General features: G+C 40.1%; 1 protein-coding gene across 3 annotated transcripts; it reads right to left on the bottom strand.

Annotated features, from left to right (window-relative positions):
• Window positions 1-469: 469 nt before the first annotated feature.
• On the bottom strand, window positions 470-22,111 carry CHRNA5 (cholinergic receptor nicotinic alpha 5 subunit). 3 transcript variants are annotated; one of them, XM_064383067.1, is made up of 6 exons: window positions 21,885-22,111; window positions 13,783-13,934; window positions 7,937-7,981; window positions 6,122-6,231; window positions 3,947-4,778; window positions 470-1,165 (listed from the first exon to the last, which is right to left on the bottom strand). In XM_064383067.1, exons 3-6 carry the CDS (start codon window positions 7,961-7,963, stop codon window positions 1,004-1,006), a joined length of 1,131 nt encoding a protein of 376 aa, XP_064239137.1. In that variant the 5' UTR covers window positions 7,964-7,981; window positions 13,783-13,934; window positions 21,885-22,111; the 3' UTR covers window positions 470-1,003. The 3 variants fall into 3 exon arrangements, with proteins under 3 accessions (XP_064239137.1, XP_064239139.1, XP_064239140.1); XM_064383069.1 differs by having other exon boundaries at window positions 21,897-22,111; XM_064383070.1 differs by lacking the exon at window positions 21,885-22,111 and having other exon boundaries at window positions 13,783-13,949.
• Between the last annotated feature and the right edge of the window lie 267 nt (window positions 22,112-22,378).

Genomic DNA, 22,378 nt, shown 5'->3' with positions numbered 1-22,378 from the left:
TCTGCCTCAGTCTCCTGAGTAGCTGGGACTACAGGCACCCGATACCACACCTGGCTAATTTTTTTGTATTTTTAGTAGAAATGGGGTTTCACCATGTTGGCCAGGCCGGTCTCGAACGCCTAACATCAGGTGATCCATCTGCCTCGGCTTTCCAAAGTGCTGGGATTACAGGTGTGAGCCATTGTGCCCAGCCCTAAATGTTTTTCTAAATGGGTTCATGTAATTGTAGTGCACTGACTGTTCTAAGATGATGAATAAAGAGATACTACCAGAGTTTACATGGAAGATGCTTCTATTAATCATGGGAAATGTGGACAAAAGGATTTAAATTAATGTTAAGGATATGTTACTGGGTGTCCACAGGAGTTGTCTAATGTATGACTTTACAGTAGAAGGTAAGCTACAAAAATAGTTAACACAATAATTATTCAGTTTAAGCATCTAAAGAATAAAGTAAGCCTTAAGGGAGTTCCCAGTTCCTGTTTGTCATTTATTTTACAAACGTTGGTTATGGAAAAGCAGCATCACATTAAGTCATTATTATATCAAGTAGTCAGCTTTTTAAATATAGCAGCATAATGTTAAAGATTAGCTGTTACTCAGTGAGTACAGGGAAGTGTATGTACCTTTACCAAATGCAGAAATGTTTTAAAATCAGTCTTCAAATACAACTGGAATTTTCCAGCACAGTCAAAGAATGAGCTTTACTGTTGATTATAAATTAGTATTCTTTGCCAGGATACAAATACTAGATTTTTCACTAGTACAGTTTGGATAATATTTTGCTGCTATTTTTAGAAGATCAAATGTTATCTCATCAGTTATTCATTCATACAGGCAACTGTTCTAATGGATCATCTATTAACATATATTGAGGTTAGCAACTATTCATCTGTTAAGGCTTGCACCAAATTTAACACATAACTTACATTTTCATAATTTTGCAGATACCATAAGATATATGTATGTTAACTAAATGTATACTTCAGTCCCTTGGGAGGCTTCACTTATTTGCATTTCCGATATGGACTGGTATTATTATATTTGCCCATTTATAAATTACAGGAGCAAAAAGCCCAAGAGATCCAACAATTGAAACGAAAAGAAAAGTCCACAGAAATATCCGATCAAGAACCTGGGCTATGAATTTCCAATCTTCAACAACCTGTTATGAAAAAAATAAAAACACATTAAACAATTGTAAATTGTGTACATAACAAACACGCTGAGTTAGAAGCCCAACAGTCTCTGCCCCCCGTTACTGCCTCTAACTGGGAAGTGACCCTATACTCAGTTCAGGGACAGACACTAGCCTGATGGTCTATTATAGATATAAGCTTTAAAAGAGACTACAAAATATGTTCACATCAACTTGTAATCTATTACAAGGGGTCTAGTTTGATAGATTTTAAAATAAAAATTAAAATAGACTACTTGGATATTTTACAACAAACTAAAAAAAAATTATTCTTACTATACAGTTATTCTTGCTACTTATTCTTGCCCAGTAGTGTTTACTTATTTTAATACTTTGAGAGACTCTAGCCTGAGGTTAATTTCACACCAAATTAAAAGTTCATTCAGAGGCTGGGTGCAGTGGCTCATGCCTGTAATCCCAGCACTTTGGGAGGCTGAGGCGGGTGGATCACTTGAGGTCAGAAGTTCGAAACTGGCCTGTCCAACGTGGTGAAACCCCGTCCCTACTTAAAATACAAAAAATTAGCCAGGTATGGTGGCGGGTGCCTATAATCCCAGCTATTCGGGAGCCTGAGGCAGGAGAATCACTTGAACCTGGGAAGCGGAGGTTGTAGTGAGCCAAGATCGTATGCCAACGTGCCACTGCACTCCAGCCTGGGCAACAAGAGCAAAACTCCATCTCAAAAAAAAAAAAGGTCGTTCAGAATAATGCACATTAGAAAGCTGTTCATCTTCCCCACATATGCACTTTATTATTTTTGGATTTCCTAGGGACCACTTCAGTCTAATTTCATGAGCAGAGACTGGTCTTCCCTGGAGCCAGCTTTAGTAAGGAGCCGGTTCAGCTGGTCAGAGCCACCACAAGCAGAGAGCAGGCTGAGCCCAGCCACTGAGCAGCAGGGGCCCCCCTTTCTACAGGGCCATTTCTTTGACCAGGGTTGAGCTTCTGTGAAGGATGGTGTCCTCTATAGGAACTGTGCTTCAAGGGGTAGGATAATTTAGAATTTAGGGCATTGTAAACACTCTATTACTTCTCTGCTTCCAAGTTTTCCTCTAAAAATAAAACCCACTTCCCCGGTCCTAGTAGTATGAGCCATGACCCTTTTGCACGATACTTTGCAGACATATTAAATTCCATCTCAGTTTAAACCATTATCTAAGAAATATATGTACTTTTAAAAACTTAATTGATAGCTCCAAACCTTATAAACTAATTTAATTATGCTACCACCAAATAGATACTTTACAAATCCAGAGCATTAAAAGTTTTTATGATGGGTGCACCAAAGTCTCAGCAGTCACCATGAAAAGAACTTATGCATGTGAACAAATGCCACGTTTTCCAAAAACCTACCGAAATAAATAAATAGTATAATAAGGAAGGAATGTCTTATTGAAGTTAAATCATTCAAATATGAGCAAAAATAAAAAGTTTTAAAAAATATATGCATCAAATGTCCCTTTTCAGGGAAAGGCTGTTATTTTGCCAAATTCATTCTATCTCCTCATACCTGATGGAAAATTTTCCATTTAAAATAGCTTTACAAATTATAATTGACATAATTTTAATGTACATTCAATTATGAAAATATTACTATAGTCACAGGTTTAAAATAATACACCAAAGAAAGAAAGTGGTGACAAGACTGAAATCTTACCCATTTTAAAAGAAAATGCAGGCCAATACGATCGCATTACCAAAATTAAAATGTATTTATGTTCAATTCTTGCATTTTAAATAATAACCTAAGGAGACAGTTATTTTTCTATAAAAAAATTTTAAGCAGATGTTTGATTTCAGGCAAATTAAGCACAGTGAACACTGCTACTAAGCTTCATATGAATCCTCTGATATATAATACATAACACATAAGAACACCTTCTCTTAATTTCCCTAACATTCTCTTATAAATGAACAAAAAGATTCATTTTAGAAAAATATATTGGCTATATTTATAAATCTCACATTAGGCTCATTCTTTAAAAGAACTTTTTTTTTTTTAATTTGAGATGGAGCCTCACTCTGTCACCCAGGCTGGAGTGCAATGGCGCAATCCTGGTTCACTGCAACCTCCACCTCCCGGGTTCAAATAATTCTACTGCCTCAGCCTCCCAAGAAGCTGGGACTACAGGCATGCACCACCATGCCCAGCTAATTTTTTTGTATTTTCAGTAGAGACGGGGTTTCACCATGTTGGTTAGGTTGGTCTCGAACTCCTGACCTCAAATGATCTGCCCTCCTTGGCCTCCCAAAGTGCTAGAATTACAGGTGTGAAGCCATTGTGCCCGCCCTAAAAGAACTTTTGATAACTGCATTAACTATTATAACCTTGTTCTGCCTACAGATTATCACAATTTAGAAACAAAGTTACTGAAGACAAAATTAAAACAGTTCACTCACTGCCCTCACCCCCAAAAATTAAAACAACTCATCATGTCAGAGCCAAGAAATATGGCAGGATTATTATTCCTTAGAATATATAACACTAAATTTTCTTTGGAGTCATCCAAGATGCTGATGAGGGAAGTGGAGAAGTGAGATTTGTGTAGACGCCCCATTTTGCAGGTGTTTTAACTGAAACAAACCTTAGTAAAGCTCTTTTATAGAAAATTCTATCAACAGGTCTGGCCCTCCATCTATGCTTAGTCTTACTTAAGGGTCATGCTTTTTACTGTGCCAAAAGTAATGAAAGTAACTTCTGAACTTAGAATGAAAGCAGATCTGCATTTGCAAATACACGTCACAGACCTCACGGACATCATTTTCCTTCACGATGTGTCTTGTAATGTAGCGAATAGAATCGAGCGCAGCTTCCATTGTTTTTCTAGAAGATTTTGGTCCACTACCAGTCTCAGTTTGCTCCTTCTGAGTGAAGTACCTATCCGCATGACTTCTCATGCAAAGCAGTTTGGGAAGTTTGTGAAGAAATATCTTGCGCACCCAAGGTGCCATGGCATGATGTGTTGAGGAAGAACGATGATGAATGTTGATAGCGAAGACGGTTACCATAATTGACAGTGTCACAAAAATCATGGTAAATACCAGATACTCTCCAATCAGAGGTATGACTTTTGAAGATGAGGGTATGATCTCTTCAATAACCAGCAGGAAGACAGTCAAAGAGACAAGAACAGACGTGCAGAGACAAATCTTTTCACCTTCATTTGAAGGAAGATAGAAGACAAGTACAGTTAAAAATGAGAGCCCGATACAGGGTATTATAAGAAACAGGGTATAAAAGAGAGGCAGGCGCTTGATTACAAACGAGTAAGTGACATGCGGATACCAGCAACAGCTGTCGGTTCTGTTTCCTTTGCTCCCCGTTGCGCTCACAATCTCCCATTCTCCATTATCAAAAAAATCTCTCTTGTCTACATCTTGGTCCTCTAGAATTATATCAACCTGCGATCCATCGTAAGTCCAAGAACCAAATTTCATGGAACAGTTCTGCAGATCAAATGGGAAAAACGTGACATCGATGGTACAGGAACTTTTGTAGTTTGCCGGTGGAGTCCAGGTGACAGTGCCATTGTACCTGATGACTGTTTTCGTACTGGTCCCTTCAAAACGTCCATCTGCACTAAAATACACACATATACAATAACAACGCACCATGAATTGTATTAATAGAAGCCTAATATAAAAGCAGGCCTATCACTGATTGAATGAAATAATTTTTAAGTCATTATACTTCAGATAAGATACACCTGCTACACATAGGGGACCCTCCTCCAGGAATATCTTCCTTAAATGTCTAACTGCTAGAACTGAACCCCTTCTTCTGCAAATACTCCAGGACTGACAAATCTCTATTTCACAGAAGCCTGAGATTCTACTGGTTGAAAGGACCTCACCTTACAAAATAGACTCAGGCTCTTTACACAATGGGCACACATCCAGCCGAAACCTGAATCCGCATTCCTAGACTCGTTGCACAGTGCTCTTCCTCCTTCATCGCAAACACTGGCCGCCTTTTCCTTTGGTAGGAAAAGACCATCCACACCAAGCTAGGCACGGCCCTGAAAAGCAGCTGTGCCCCTCAAGTTCTCCCACCAGGTGAATTCGTATACTGGAGAAGTCCAGCAGGAAAGCACACCACCAACATAAGATTTCTTTAAAATATTGTTCTTCGTCTTCAAATTCATGTGGCTTTTGCACACCGTTCTGTGATATATCCATGTTTAATATAAAAATGTTTTCAATTACTGAAAATAAAATGATGCTCCAAGAAGCTGCATTGTGTGTCCTTACAAGCTTTGTTCATTTCTTAAGAAGCATGGAGGTAAAGGGTGTCAAAAGATTAAAGATATTTTTGCATAGCAGTTGCTCTGTCCTCATGCCAAACACCTTCTTTCAAATCAGACAGAGTGCTTTAAGATTAGCACAAATTACCAGCTTTGCCCAGGAGTGGTCTCAGAAAAAAAAAAAGGTACACAGAACTATCCTCTCCCTAAGTTAAAGAAAAAAAAAATCCTCAAAACACACCTAGGTAGGATGCCTCTAAAGATGAATTAGTAATTAACCCAGCATTCTTCATTGTGGGAAAACAATACAGTATTTAAGCCCAATTAGAAGGATGCACAATTGAACATGAAATACGACCTCAATGATGTAAAAAACATACCCAAACAATCTAGAGTCCACCAAATATGTAGTCTAGTAAATTAAAGGGTAAATGGAGCCATCAGTCCCCTTGGTGTGACCCCCTACGTGACCCGCATGTGAGCTCTGTGATCTTGGGCAAGAATCACCACCGTAAACCTCTGTTTCCTCATCTGTAAACATGTCATCACACCCAGCACATGCGGTCATTTGATTTTTACACCTCAACAATGTTCAAAAGGGAGAAAAATTATTAGTGTCTAATAGTAACATACATGTTTTCTTTCAAAAATATAAAACTATATTTAGAATGTAACTTACTTATCAAACAAAACGATGTCGGGTGTCCAGACAGAGTCTGAAGGGACACGTATAACTTTTATTCCGCCATAGTCCTCAGGGTTCCATCTTAATTTTACATCTATCCATTCCTTTAAAACAAAGAAATCTGCCTCAATTTCAATAAAAGTAATAATCAAAAGTAGTGAATACTACACTTTTTTGTCACATCAGAAATTGTAGACGTGAGATCATCTCTACCCCTAATAGAGAACACTCACCTCCCTGTCTTTCTTATGGACACCAGATCACCCTGTCCTCTCTGGTGTTGGTTCTCACTGTGGTCCCTGTGAGACACAGGCAAGAACCAGAGCCAGATGTGTTCACGGCTCTGCTCAGCACCTCTTCTCCCACCAAGTGACTATATCCAGGCCTTGAAGTCACAGGCACTTCACATCCAGGTTCAAGGGAACCATTCTTTTTTCCAGAGGTATTGCCACCCAATTTGGCTGTTCTGGTCCATGCAAAAGGGAGTTGGGTTTATTGCACATTCTGCATATTTCAACACCTTGCCCTGCCTCCACGCAGTTATAATTCTGTGATCAACTTAGGAGCTGCACCCTGAGAAAAGCCTACATGCCTTTCAGGAATTTGGGGTTAGAGATGATAAAGAAAAAACAAAAGGAAGCGCTCAACAGCAGTTAGGACATACGTATGGTGGCCCAGAAAGGACCAGAAGTCCTTTATATAATAAAAGGGACTGTCTACATAAAAATAATTCATTTCATTCTTGCCCATTTCCCCGTCAGAGTCAGAATCCTTGCAGTGGCCTATAAGCAGCTGCTACTCCACCAGCCTCTTCTTGCTCATCTGATCCCATCTCCTACACCTGCCCTCCCCAGTGGCTCTCTCACCGCTAGCCACACTGGCAGCCTTGCAACTGCTTAAACACACTAGGCGCAGAGCAGCATCAGAACCTGTGCACTTGCAGGTCCTGCTGCTGGAACGCTCCTCCCCAGATACACACGTGGCTTGCTCCCTCTCCTCCAAGCCTTTGTTCAGACACTATCTTCTCCATGCTGCTTTCTCTGACCACCGTCTTTATAAGTACAGTCCCCCAATACTCCCTAGCTTCTTTCCCAGTGTGTTTCCCCCAAGCTTATCAGCTTGTATCTCTAAACAATATACAACTTGTTTATTTTTCCCCCACTAGGATGAAGTTCCATGAGGGCAGCTGATGCAGTTTGGCTTGTCCGCTCCACCAATCTCATCTTGAATTGTAGCTTCCATAACCCCCACATGTTGTAGGAGGGACCCAGTGAGAGGCAATTGTATCATGGGGGCAGGTTTTCCCTGTGCTGTTCTTGTGATAGTAAGTCTCATGAGATCTGATGGTTTCATAAAGGGCGGTTCCCCTGCACACACTCTCTTGCCTGACGCCATGTAAGATGTTCCTTTGCTCCTCCTTCACCTTCCACTATCATTGTGAGGCCTCCCTAGCCACGTTGAACTGTGAGTCCATTAAAACTCTTTCCTTTATAAATTACCCAGGCCTTATGGCAGTATGAGAACAGATGAATACAGCACAGTTTTTTGTCTGTTTTGTTCACTGCTGTTTCCCTGGTGCCCATAACAGTGAATGGCACATAGTAGGCACTCCAAAAAATATTGGCTGAATAAATACAAGAACTCCATCTACCCTCATCTTTCTGCATCCTGCCAATCCACCAAGGCCACATATTCACGTATTCATTCATATTCACAAATATCCATATTCTTGTATTTCTGCTATGAGACCTATAACAAAAATAGGTATCCCAGTCACTAATTGGGTGCCTGTTTGAATTTTATACATACCTGTTTCAACCAGACATTTGTTGTCATTAACTGATTTTTCTCATCCTTTAAAAAATAAAAATTTAAATAAGGTTATTTCAATTACAGAAACAATTCTTTAAATAATAAATTTCACATATATGAACACTCTTTTCCACATAGTACCCACATTTGGTTCATTAGTCTGGTTCTCTAGAAAGCTAGGATCTTTCTTCCAGCCTAATTTCACATTATTCCTTTCAACACACTCTATTTCAGATAAACTACACTAAAACATACCTTTGGCAGTTTTACATTTAACATTCATCAACTCAACTACTAAACTTCCACAAATTTAAGATCCAGTCTAAGATATAAGCACTGTGTTATTTCATGTGCATAGCACTAAAAGGAGGAAAAAGGCTGTCAACAAATTGCAAGCTGCCATGAATTTAACACACATCGTGATTTCAGAGGTGTTAAAATGCAGAAAAGCATGCTTCGTAGAATCAGTGAGATACAGTATTTCTGTACATTCCTGAGCGACATCGCTTACAGTCATTTGCCTCTGCTGAGGCAGGAATCTGAATCTCCTTGTAGATCTACAATATAGAAACAATATTGGGGGCTGGGTGCAGTGGCTCACAACTATAATCCCAGCACTTTGGGAGGCCAAGCGGAGGGCGGATCACTTGAGGACAGGAGTTTGAGACCAACCGGGCCAACATGATGAAACCCCATCTCCACTGAAAACAAATACAAAAAATTAGCCAGGTGTGGTGGCACATGCCTGTAATCCCAGCTATTCAGGAGGCTGAGGTACAAGAACTGTTTGAACCCAGGAGGCCAAGGTTGCAGTGAGCCAAGATTATACCACTGCACTCCAGCCTGGGCAACAGAGCGAGACTCCATCTCGAAAAAAAAAAAGAAAAAGAAAAAATATTGAGGTCACAGCCTTGCATGCCAATTTCATAAAGCTTTTTGCGCCTACTTTTATAGAGAACTGGAGGTCCTTGGTACTTCTCACTTACACGTCTCTGCTATCCCGGTCCTTTACCAAATATTCGAGGTCTAATTAAAGTATGCTTCTTCCATTAAATTTCACTAAATATCATGGAGCCAGGAGAATCAATAAAAGATCCATAATCACCAGCCACAAATATATTATGTATGGGATACAATGCTATGCACAGAGACTCACAGAAGAATGAGGCAGCTGGGGAGAAGACAGAGGTTAAATAAATATTAATAGCTCAGCTAGCTGGAGGTGACCCATTCCTTATCCCATCCCAACAACAGGTAAGTGACCCAGGACAAAGGAAGACACCAGAAAGAAGCATACCCCTGGGGATGCAGGCAGCTCTGTGAGGTCCCTGCATGGGGAGAATGAGGATGGGGAAATGCAGCATGGCCATCTCTCTGACTGTGCAGTTCCAAAGACCAATTTTCCGTGATTAAAACACTGTAGTTTTCAGATATAGAAACTGGCTCAGTGGGGCAACTTGCCTGAAGTCACACCACCAATTAGTGGTAGAACTGATTTTCGAACTCAAATTTCCTAAATCTAAACCTCACCTCACCAACTCTACTGTCCGCCCTGGTCACACACCATCCAAAATAACTGCTGATCCCTGTATCTGAATATGCCTGTTAGGCAAAAGTTCTAAACAGAGGCATTTATAATTAGGAAAGTTCTGGTAAACATATTACCCATAATGGGCAGTAGGTCATCTTTGAGAATCTAATGAAAATTATAGGCCCTTTCCCTAGAAAAATGTGCACGCACACATAAATTCGGCTCCCAGCAATACTTAACATTTTCAACAATAACACAGATAAAAGAATACTCCATAGGTTCTCAAATGGCTCCAAAGATGTGGTGATCAGCCATTACCATAAGGGATACTGCCTCATTTAATGTGACCTCAAATGCCTCCCAAGCATCTATAACGTGCTCGGCACAATGGATGGTGCAACAAAAATGAAACTGAGGACAGACAAATGTAGGATGATCCCCAGGAGGAAACCACAAATAAATGGGAAAATGTTAACTACATGCATAAATGCAGCAGAAGAGTTTCAGGGATAATACTATTTTTAAAAAGATTTTATCTTGGCTGGGTGCAGTGGCTCACACCTGTAATCCCAGCACTTTGGGAGGCTGAGGCGGGTGGATCACAAGGTCAGGAGTTCAAGACCAGCCTGGCCAAGATAGTGAAACGTCTTCTCTACTAAAAATACAAAAATTAGCCAGGCATGGTGGCACGCACCTGTAATCCCAGCTAGTCAGGAGGCTGAGGCAGAGAATTGCTTAAACCCAGGAGGTGGGGGTTGCAGTGAGCCGAGATCATGCCACTACAAGACTCTGTCTTAAAAAAAATAAAGAACAAAAGATTTTATCTTTAAAATCAAAACAAATAAGCCAAAAATGAGATTTTTTTAAAAAAGACTGAACATGTGGAAAATAAGGCAGGAATCTACCAGATATGATTCCGGGCAGCTTAGCGATAAAAGGAACCTAGGCCGGGCACGGTGGCTCATGCCTATAATCCCAGCACTTTGGGAGGCCGAGACGGGTGGATCACGAGGACAAGAGATCAAGACCATCCTGGTCAACATGGTGAAACTCCGTCTCTACTGAAAATACAAAAATTAGCTGGGCATGGTGGCGCACGCCTGTAGTCCCAGCTACTCAGGAGGCTGAGGCAGGAGAATTGCCTGAACCCAGGAGACGGAGGTTGCGGTGAGCCGAGATCGCGCCATTGCACTCCAGCCTGGGTAACAAGAGTGAAACTCCGTCTCAAAAAAAAAAAAAAGGAACCTAAAACAGCTCAGACACAATTCAGTGGAGTTTCTATCCTCCATCTCCAGGGCCCTCAGCCTGCATCTCCCCTGACTCCAGTCATCTTCCCCTTTCTTAGTCACTGACATTTCATTTCCTGGGCTCTTCTCTCAAAAAACAACCCTTCCCCAACTTCTATGCTTGGTTAGTCCTTCCTTCTACACTTTCCACAAATGTTCCTCAAGAATTAGGTTCCTGCTCTTCCCACTAACTTTAAAAACTCGTCAAAGTGGGAGGTGAGAGGTGAAGGCAAAAACAAAAACAAAAATCTCATCAAAGTTTTCAACTATCACCTCCAGGCCAGCAATTCCAGACGGACATCCTTGGTCTCATCTGTCACCTCAGAGCCAGTCTTGACTTCCCAGAGGCTAGTAAACATTTCCTTTGGAATTAACACCTCAAACCACAATCAAACTCATCATCTTCTCTGCCCCACTCATGTAACAATGAAGAGTATCTTTCAAATGTGTTACTCTTCCATTCTAATCACCTAGTCTTCGAAATGTGATACCTCCCTTCATATTCAGTGGTCAAGCCCTTTTCCTTCTTCCATGTAGTCTTCTAATTTGCATCTCGTCTTCTAGTCTCTCTTTAACCCTCAAAACCATATACGTTACTCTTTTACCGATCTTCTGGAAGTACTGCTTTGACCATGTCTGTTGCCTATCAGATCTCTCACTCATTCAGCAGTTACTATGTACCAGATACCATGCTAGGCTCCGGGACAGAGACAAGGAATAAAGCTCACCCAGCTTTGAAGATGAAATGCCAGAGCTCATGAGTACCAGTGAGTGTCACGGGCACCATATTACAATGCAAAAAAAAAAAAAAAAAGTTTAAGCACAGGAGAAGCTGTCTTAGGGAGTCTGGAGAGATTTCACAAAGGGTCTGACAAATGAATTTGGCCTTGAATAATAAATGGCTAGTGCCAGTAGGAAAGTTCTCCCAGGAAGTAAGCAAGGCAGGAGCAAAGACAAAGTGGCGTGCAGGGATCCTCCTCACCTTCTCCACCATCCAGTCAGACCACTCCTGTATGCCAGGGCTTCCAACATTCATCTTTTGATGTAAACAGCTCTACAGAAGGGCTCAGTTATCACTTATATACCTATGATTATATTGTTCCTCTGTATTTAAATACTCTTCCTCTCTGCCATGTAAAACCCTACACTGCTGCAAAGCCAGTTCAGGTGCCACCTCATCTACCCTACCTTCTTTGATAAGGTCATTCACCAAGACCTGAATTCCCAGCTCTTTCTCGCATCAGGATTTAGTGCTACAGTGTTCTACACCATTTGTGTACCAATGGCCTTAACCAGAAAGATCTTTGAGAGTAAGTCCCACCCACCTTACTTTTCTTTTTTCTTTTTTTTTTTTTTAATTGCATTTTAGGTTTTGGGGTACATGTGAAAAACATGCAAGATTGTTGTATAGGTACACACATGGCAGTGTGATTTGCTGCCTTCCTCAACATAATCTTGCTCTGTTGCCCAGGCTGGAGTGCAGTGGTGCAATCTCGGCTCACTGCAATCTCTGCCTCCTCAGTTCAAATGGTTCTCCTGTCTCAGCCTCCTGAGTAGCTGGGATTACAGCACTGACCACCACCCAGCTAATTTTTGTATTTTGGGTAGAGATGGGGTTTTGCTATATTGGCCAGGCTGGTCTCAAACTCCTGACCTCAAGTGATCCGCCTGCCTTGGCCTTCCAAAATGCTGGGATTACAGGTGTGAGCCACCATGCCCGGCCACCACCTGACTTTTCCACTTTCTTATTTTCATTTAAAATGTCCCCATATTGACTAGTCAAGGGCTGAGTACACAGCCCATATATGTTCATTAACCTTTCTGGAAGCAATTAGATAACATAGCAATAGACTTTGAAAAAGACATATCCTTTGGTTCACTAACTGCCTTTCCCTTAAGAAAGGAGACATTCGGCCATTTGCGTACAACTATATTCATCATTGTTAATTATATTTAAAAAATTAGAAAAAAGCTTCTGTTCAAAATAGGAGAATGCTTAAATAAATTACAGATGAAATATGCAACCATTAAAAATTATATTTGAAGATTATGTAATGACAGGAAAATGTTAATCATGTCATAGTAGAGAAAAAGCAGTAATCAAAATTATATCTAAAATATTATTCAAATTTTGTGACATACACACAAAGAAAAACTGTCAAGAAACACAACTAATTATTAACGTTAGACATCTCCAGGTAGTAGAATTAGTCAATTTTTATTTTCTCATTTGTATTTTTTTGTACTTTCCAAATTCTCTATAAAAATCACTCATTGCTTTTGTAATCAAAACATAAAACACACCTACACATTTTATTTTAACACTTATATGTGTGTATATATATGTGTGTATAGATTATATATACACACATACACACACAAACACACATATACATATACTTGGTTTTTCTGGGAACACCACAGGGAAATAATTATTGATATACATGTTCAGAACGAGAAGAAACTAGTTTAAAAAGCAGCATTAATGTTTTAGTTTAAATAGACAGGATCTCTTGACAATAAGAACGAGTTATCAAGGGAACTTATTCTACCTAATGAGTACCACATGGAAACATTTCTGAAATGTTTTAAGTGTGATCCCAAGATAATGACCTACTGTGATACTTTTAGGTCCTAAGAATCTATCACTCTATTTTTGGACTTTTCTCTTAAAAAAATTTTTTTTTCTTTTCCCTACGTTCAAGCTAACAAGTTACTCTTAAACTTTCTGAGCTTATTTTTAACATATTTTAGGACTATACAATGTCTCAGATCTTTGAATTTGTTAAAGATAGACTTATAATTACCAAACTGAGAGAAACCGTTTCTAAACTATAAAATATAATATAAACACAGTGTGTTATCATGTATGTGACATAATCATTACTTTTCCCTGGTGAGTTCCTTCAGGAAAAGAACTGCCTCAATCATCTTCGTAATCCTTGGTGCCCAGCACAGTGCCTGGGCACACACCAGGCTCTCACTAACTTGTGGGAAATAGGGCATATAACGATATGCACACCTACCACATCCACCAATTGAGATATTGCAAGTCCAAACTTTATTTTTATTTTGTCATTCAGGTGTTCCACAGGACGAACCCATCTTTCATAGCCTTGAAATAAATCCTTAAGCAAACTATCTTCATGTTTTGCAATAGAAGAAGGTTCAGATGATCCTGTATAACAAATTTTTAAAAGTTAGTATACTGGCTTCTATCCCACCACATACCTATATTTCAAACAAAAGTTCAAACCCAGGAGGCAAATGTTGCAGTGAGCCAAGATCAGGCCACTGACTCAAACTTGGGCCAAAGAGCAAGACTCTGTCTCAAAAAAAAAAAAAAGTTCAGCATTATTAATGAACTAAACTACAATTTAGGCTATTATTAATGCAGCTCTTAAAATGAAACATTAATATAAGTATTTCTGATCAAATAAGGGATACTCTCGTTCAGATATGTCTTAGTTAAATCAGACTACTGACTATGGAACATGCTGAGTTCCTTAAGAAACACTCAGTACTCAATACAGAAAAATTTCAAATCTAAGTAATAAAAGCTTTTAAATTGCCAGGGTTGTGGGGGTTATCTAGAAATTCCAAACCTAGAAAACAGATATACTAAAGCAAATCTCATTTATCAATTATAAATGTTAAAACTGCTTTAATTTGCTTTTTTTTTTTTTTTTGAGACGGAGTCTTTCCTGGTCTCCCAGGCTGGAGTGTAGTGATGTAATCTCGGCTCACTGAAACTTCTGCCACCGGGATTCAAGCAATTCTCCCACCTCAGCCTTCCAAGTAGCTGGAACTACAGGGATCCACCATCATACCCAGCTAATTTTTGTATTTTTAGTAGAGATGGGGTTTCACCATGTTGCCCAGGCTGGTCTTGAACTCCTGACCTTCAGTGATTCACCTGCCTCAGCCTCCCACAGTGCTGGGATCACAGGTGTGAGCCATTGTGCCTGGCCTAATTGGCATAATCATAATATGAAAATATATAAATATTGAATGACTTCTTTAGCTTTGACATACTTTGCTACATATTTGTATAAAACTATATATTTGTATGAAGCTGCTCTTTAGGGAATAAGGAAGGAAGAACTCAAAGATAGCAGATAGTGTGCTGTCCTGGAAGCTAAATGAAGAAAATGTAGCAAGAAGGGTCGAGCTTCCCAATCTATTGACGCTACTCATGAGCCGTGCAAAGGCAGCTGAGAACTGAGTGCTGGATTAGCAACAGTGAGGTGGATGGTGAATCTAACAAGAGCCATCTACGGGGAGAGAAGAGAGATGAACTGGAGTATGTTTAAGACAGAATGCAAAGATAGGAATGACCTCTTTCCAAAAGTTACGCTGATACAGGGATATAGAGGATGAAGAGTCAAGAAAGGTTTATTTCAAGATCAGTAAAAAATAAAAATAGAAATGTTTGTGTGTGAATGTGAACATAGCTGGCTAAATAATTCACAGGGCTCAATGTAAAATGGAGATGAGCAATTCCTATTCAAAAATCAGGAAACATGTGCCATTAAATATACTAAAATAAAAATGTTTTTCTTTTAAAAAATCTACTTTAGGGTCTAAGTTGTTAAAAAAAAAAAAAAAAGTCAAAATATAAAATATTGTGGATACCATGGCCAAGACTGGTGAGATTAGGGGATCACATTTATGTTTATACTTCTACAGAGCTCAGATAAGCCTCTCTGAAGAAATGAGTTGTCAATGTTGTCTGGGCTTGGATCACTTAAGGAAATGTGAAATGTATAAAATTCAAGCATGACATTTACTTAAGACTAACAATATTATGAAAAAAACCACTTTTACTTGAAACAAAAATGTCACTGGCTTATTAGTCAGCAAATATACACACAGGATTACAGTAGCTAGTGATGGTTCTTCTCCAACCTAAAAGAAATCGTTGGAAAGAAATTAGCACTTTCACAAAATCTTCTCTTCATGATGATAGACCATGTTTTCCATACAGAGATATGAAAGAATACCCAGGTACTCTAGCTGGAGGAAACCTATTCCCTGATTCTCTTTTGCTGCCTAGTTCTTCATAAATAATCTACTCCTCAAGAGTTTGTGTCCTGCTTCCCTGAAAAACTAGCTTTTTTTCATTATTATTTATTTACTTACATTTATTTATTTAGAGACGGAGTCTCACTCTGTCGCCCAGGCTGGAGTGCAGTGTTACGATCTCAGCTCACTGCCACCTCCACTCCCGGGTTCAAGTGAGTCTCCTGTCTCAGCCTCCTGAGTAGCTGGGACCACAGGCACACAGGCTAATTTTTCTATTTTCAGTAGAGATGGGGTTTCACCATATTGGTCAGGCTGGTCTCAAACTCCTGACCTTAGGTGATCCACCCGCCTCAGCCTCCCAAAGTGCTGGGATTATGGGTATGAGCCACTGCGCCCAGCAGTAATAGTTTAAGATACTTAACATTTAATCCATAAATACTATAGAGTTTGTGTGGTGATGTCTGTAAACATCTCCTTATACTGAAATACACAGCATTATTTAGATTTAGAAAATTATACACTAGAGTCATTCTTAATGTTTACAAGCCATTAATTTTATTTTTTTATTTTATTTTTTGAGACAGAGTCTCAACTCTGTCACACAGGCTAGAGTGCAGTGGTGTGATCTCAGTTCACTGCAACCTCCACCTTCTGGGTTCAAGCGATTCTCCTGCCTCAGCCTCCCAAGTAGCTGAGACTACAGGTGCCCCCCACCATGCCTGGTTAATTTTTGTATTTTTAGTAGAGATGGGGTTTCACCATATTGGCCAGGCCGGTCTCGAACTCCTGACCTTGTGATCCACCCACCTCAGCCTCCCAAAGGGCTGGGATTATAGGCATGAGCCACTGCTCCTGGTCAAAATAGCATTATTGAACCATTTCTCCTCTTCTAATCCTCTTATTTATAGTCCCTGAAATACCAAAAAAATTAAGGGTTAAAAGATAAAAGTATTAATAAATAAAATGGCTTTTTTCATCTCTGTCACCCAGGCTGGAGTCCAGTGGTGCAATCTTGGCTCACTGCAGCCTCGACCTCCCGGGCTCAAGTGATCCTCGCACCACAGCCTCCTGAGTAACTGGGACCATAGGCGTGCACCACACCTGGCTAGTTTTTTGTATTTTTGGTAGAGAGGGGGTTTCACCATGTTGCCCAGATTAGTCTTGAACTCCTGAGCTCAAACAATCTGCCCACCTCTGCCTCACAAAGTGCTGGGATTACAGGTGTGAGCCACTGCAACCAGCCTAAAATGTCTTTCAACAGCATCTAAGGAACTTTTGCCCAAGTCAGGGAAAAACTAGCTTGAATTGCTATCTCAAATCTTGTTTGAAAGAAAGCAGACAGGGTATCAGCAAAAAGCTAAATTAATCCCAACATTCTGCCTAATGAGAATCTTTAAGATACTGCTTTGTGAATATCTTCACAATACATCCCATACTAGAAATACCATTTTCTTAGCACACTTTATAGCAGTGTCCAGTGCAAATGTCAGAAATATTTTAGCATAAAACCTTGATAGTGCAATTAAATTCTTCTTAGCAGTCATGCTTTTTCAGCTGGCTCTAAATGTTTTAAGTTTACGCTGCTCACAAACCTCAGCATGTTAAAAAGGAGACAATTTCAGCCAGGCCCAGTGGCTCACACCTGTAATCCCAGCACTTTGGGAGGCCAAGGTGGGTGGATCACCTGAGGTCAGTTCAGGACCAGCCTGACCAACACAGAGAAACCCCGTCTCTACTAAAAATACAAAATTAGCCAGGCGTGATGATGCATGCTTGTAATCCCAGCTACTTGGGAGGCTGAGGCAGGAGAATCACTTGACCCTGGGAGGTGGAGGTTGCAGTGAGCTGAGATTGTGCCACTGCACTCTAGCCTGGGCAACAAGAGCAAAACTCAGTCTCAAAAAAAAAAAAAAAAAACAGGAGACAATCCAATGGATCCCCTCATTTCCTCATTTCCCAAGTCAGGATATGTGGGATATGTGACTGGAGGGCCACTGCTACAGCCTCATTAATGGCAGAGCTCTGAGGGGCATCCTTGGGCTTCGTGCTCCTGTCACCCTAACATCTTCCATCTTGTGACAACTTTCTAAATTAACTTAATGAATGTCTCTAGCCCACACTGATGTTTCCTCATTCATTCGTGTAACAAACACTTATTGGACATGAGCCTCATATCAGACAGGCCCTGGGAACATACTGGTAAGTGAAACAGGCAGCATCCACATTTACAATCCAGTAGGAAAGTCTGACACAGCACACACGACACTGTATATAAGCTAAATTCTAAATAAACTGAATCAAATGGAAAATTCTTTTTAGAATTTGTTTTAAATAGTTAACATTTGCTCATCCTATGCAAAATGAACGCTTTTTTGGCATCTCCATAGCGCTACATATAGGTCGATGACAGTAACTGCTTTTGTGTGTGTGTGTGTGTGTGTGTGTGTGTGTGTGTGTGTGTGTGAGACCAGGTCTTGCCCTGTTACCCAGGCTGGAGTCCAGTGGTGCCATGATGGCTCACTGCAGCCTCAAACTCCTGGCCTCAAGCAATCCTCCCACCTCAGCTTCCCTCCTACCTCAAGCTCCCACACAGCTGGAACTATAGGCGCATTCCACTATAGCCAGCTAGTTTCTTTATTTTTTGTAGAGACAGGGACTCTTTGTAGCCCAGGCTGGTCTTGAACTCTTGGGCTCAAGCAATCCTCCCACCTTAATCTCCCAAAGTGCTATAAGATCCACCATACCCCACCTTACTTATTATATTATTACATTTTAATTTTCCTTCTTTTCCTTGTCTTAAAAATACTTGACTTGGTGGGGCATGGTGACTCATGCCTTTAATTCCAGCACTCTGGGAGGCCAAGGCAGATGGATCACTTGAGGCCAGGAGTTTAAGACCAGCCCAGCCAACGTGGCGAAACCCCATCTCTACTAAAAGCACAAAAATGATCTGGGCGTGTAGCACACGCCTGTGGTCCCAGCTACTGGGGAGGCTAAGGTAGGAGGACCGACTGAACCCGGAGGGAGAGGTTGCAGTGAGCCAAGATTGTACCACTGCACTCCAGCCAGGGAGACGAGCTCCTATCTCAAAAACAACAACAAAAACAAATAAAACTAAAAACTTGACTTAAAAAGATCCCTTACATCAAAAGGATATACAACCCAGAGAAAATATTAGCAAATGATATATCTGATAGGGTACTTGTATCTAAGATATATAAAGAACTATTATAAATCAATAATAAAAAGATTCGATAATCCAATTTTTTTTTTTTTTGAGACAGAGTCTCACTCTGTCACCCAGGCTGGAGTGCAGTGGTGCGATCTCGGCTCATAGCAACCTCTGCCACTCGGGTTCAAGGGATTCTCCGCCTCAGCCTCCCGAGTAGCTGGGATTACAGGCGCATACCACCACGCCTGGCTAATTTTTGTATTTTTAGTAGAGACAGGGTTTCACCATGTTGGCCAAGCTGGTCTCAAACTCCTGACTTTAAGTGATACACCCACCTTGGCCTCCTAAAATGCTGGGATTACAGGCATGAGCCACCATGCCCAGCCCAAAAAATGCTGGGATAACAGGCGTGAGCCACCATGCCCAGCCCAATAGTCCAATTTTTAAGTGAGCAAGAGATCTAAATGAGCTTAGACATTTCTCTAAAGAAAGGCCAATAAATATATGAAAAGATGCTCAACACCTTTATCCATCAGGAAAACACAAATCAAAACCACAGTGAGATAGCACTTCACACCTAATAGGATGGCTATAACCAAAAAGACAGATGATAAGTTATTCTTCATCTGTGACAGGTATAAAACAAGTACCTCCCTTACGAGAGATGGGTTATGAGGTTATTGTAAGGATTAGCTAAAAGTGTAGATGTAAGCGCCAGCATAGGGTCATTCTTATTATTCCATAAGTGATTGCTAAAGTAATGGTAACCAATAGACCAACAAAGATTGTCTCCAGACAGTCCTAGGCAATGGAACTTTGTAAAAATACAAAGGAAGAATGTGCCTGTGTCACTGGGCACTCAACACAATGCAATGAAGGTTCACCATAAAGCTTTCCTCAAGTCTCTATTCTTGAAAGTAAATGATAGTAATTATAATACAACCTGCTAATAGCATATAAATCACATATCTCAGAAAAACAAAGGAAACCAAGCAGTGAAGCACACTAAAAATAGGATAAGAACAAAATAAAAATGGGCTGATTCTTCTAAAGCAGTTAAAAGCACAGCTGCTAAGATAAAAATTAAGCTGAATACCTAACAAAGGCATAAATGCACATACAGTAACATCACTAACACTTTGCTATATTTACATTTTGGTTTTACAAATTCAATTTGAACTCTATCATTAGTTGCCGAAAGTTTGAGGAACTGGGAGAATGACATAAGAAAAAGGAAATGTAACCTTGCTCCTTAGTTTTAGTATGGGGAAAAGGACGCAGAACTGCAAAGCTGAAAACCTTAATTACACTACTGGGCACCACTAATTAGCTGTGAACCACCATAAGCCACAATTTTTTTTCTTTTCCTTTTTTTTTTTTTGAGACAGGATCTTACTCCGTCGCCCAAGCTGGAGTACAGTTGCACAATCTTGACTCACTGCAGCCCCCATCTCCTGGGCACAAGCAATCCTCCCACCTCAACCTCCTGAGTAGCTGGGACTACAGGCACACACCACCACACCCAGCTAATTTTTTTTTTATTTTTTGTAGAGATGGGGTTTCGCCATGTTGCTCAGGCTGGTCTTGAACTCCTGAGCTCAAGAGATCCTCCTGCCTCCCAAAGTGATGGGATTACAGGTATGAGCCACCAAGCCTGGCCCACAATTTTCTAACCTATATAAAATAGGATATCTGTTAGCAATATGTCAATAATTGTTAAATGGGCATGGCGACAATTTTTTGATTTATTATATTGGACCATTCTTGTGAACATTTTTATTTTTCCATTATAAAACATTAATGAAAAAGGAAAACCTCTGCTTAGCTGCTTCACTCTCATCTGGATCAAACAAAATAAAGTACATTATCTTACTATGTTGAGTAGTGTCTAAGTAGTTTAAGATTTTTTTAAAAATCTTCTTCACTAAATATAATATGTAGCCAAAAGGATAGCTGAGAATTGAAAAAACCAACTCTAGAAACATTTGATAGTGCTTTGTTCTGGCATTTTTCCCTGAAGAATAGTGATTTTCTTATCAAAAGGTAATGATTCAGGAAAAAGCCAACCAACATGTTCAGAGCTAAATGTGGATATTAGCAGTCTCTTGCCAATCTGGAGATAAAATGACAGACAGACATTAAATATAATTTTATATTTCTGCCATAAATTCCTCTTAAATCTTTAGCATCTGCTACAACTTGGCCACACTAGAGCCTAATGTGATATCTAGTTCAATTCATTCATTAATTCAACAAATGTCAACTGGCAGCTTACTGTGTCAACCTCTGTGCCAGGTGCCAGAGTGAAAGGAGAAAACAAAGACCTGGTGCCTGTCTTCCTGGGGTACAAACTTGCACATTTATTTACCTTACTATATCATACTTACAATTCTACGGCTATGCAAAGTACACCGCATTGCGCCCCCTGCCATTGCGCAGTGCCATTGCGCAGTGCATCACCTGCACATTCCAACACCACGGCAGCTCTGGAGTCTAACACAGGATTTCTCAGCTTGGCACTACTGACATTTTGGGCTGGACAATTCTTTGTTGTGGAGGGCTGTGTTGTGCCCTGTATATCTGGCAGCATCTCTGGCTTCTACCCTCTAGACATACCATCGCCCCAAATAACCAATCCTGTCTCCAGACACTGCCAAATGTTGGTGAGAGAGAGCAAAACTGAGCCTTTTTGCAAACCACTGTTCTAACACTAGCAGCTAATAAGTAGCAGAGGTAGAACTAGGACCCAGATTTATTTTGGTTTTTCTCAAAATAATGCTTTAATTGCAAAAGTAATGTGTGGTCACCGTCAAAATTCAAACCCATAAGCTCATGAAGGGTAAGCATTCTCCCCCTCCCCTCCTCTCCTTCCCCTTCCCTCCAAGGGTAACCATTTTTAAGTCTGATGCGTAGATATTTTAAATTACATACATGTTCACTCACACACAGAAACATGTTTTCCTCTCTTTAAGTTCTGCAACTTGCTTGTTTTCATTCAATACTGTACACCAGTAGACGTCCAACTACCTCCAGTCTTCCTTCACAAGCTGCAAAGTGATCTTCATTATGGGTGCATCATACTTTATTTAAGCTTTCACTACTGACTGGCATTTATAGTCTTCAGTGTTTGCTTATTTCTAATAATCCTACAATGGAAAAAATGCTGTAATTAACACATCTGTTTTTCCACACTGATGCAAAGATTTCTATAGCACTGATTTTCAGAAGTGAAACTGCTGAGTCAAGGGACACACTGGGAGATCTTGCTAGGCGCTGCCAATAGCTTTATTTTCTTCATAGGCTGCCATAAGAAGGAAATAAGAAGAGTGATGTATATTATATCTCCCCAAATCATAACGAAGGCATTCCTGGAGCAGTTAATCTACCCCTGAAGTCTCCTTGTATCTTTTTATAAGTTAACAAAA

Source organism: Aotus nancymaae, unplaced genomic scaffold, assembly GCF_030222135.1.
Source record: "Aotus nancymaae isolate 86718 unplaced genomic scaffold, 86718_ANA_hifiasm-v0.15.2.pri h1tg000003l, whole genome shotgun sequence".
NCBI classification, from domain to species: Eukaryota; Metazoa; Chordata; class Mammalia; order Primates; family Aotidae; genus Aotus; species Aotus nancymaae.
Note: the sequence above shows the minus strand (reverse complement) of the source record. Positions and strands in the feature narration are given on the sequence as shown.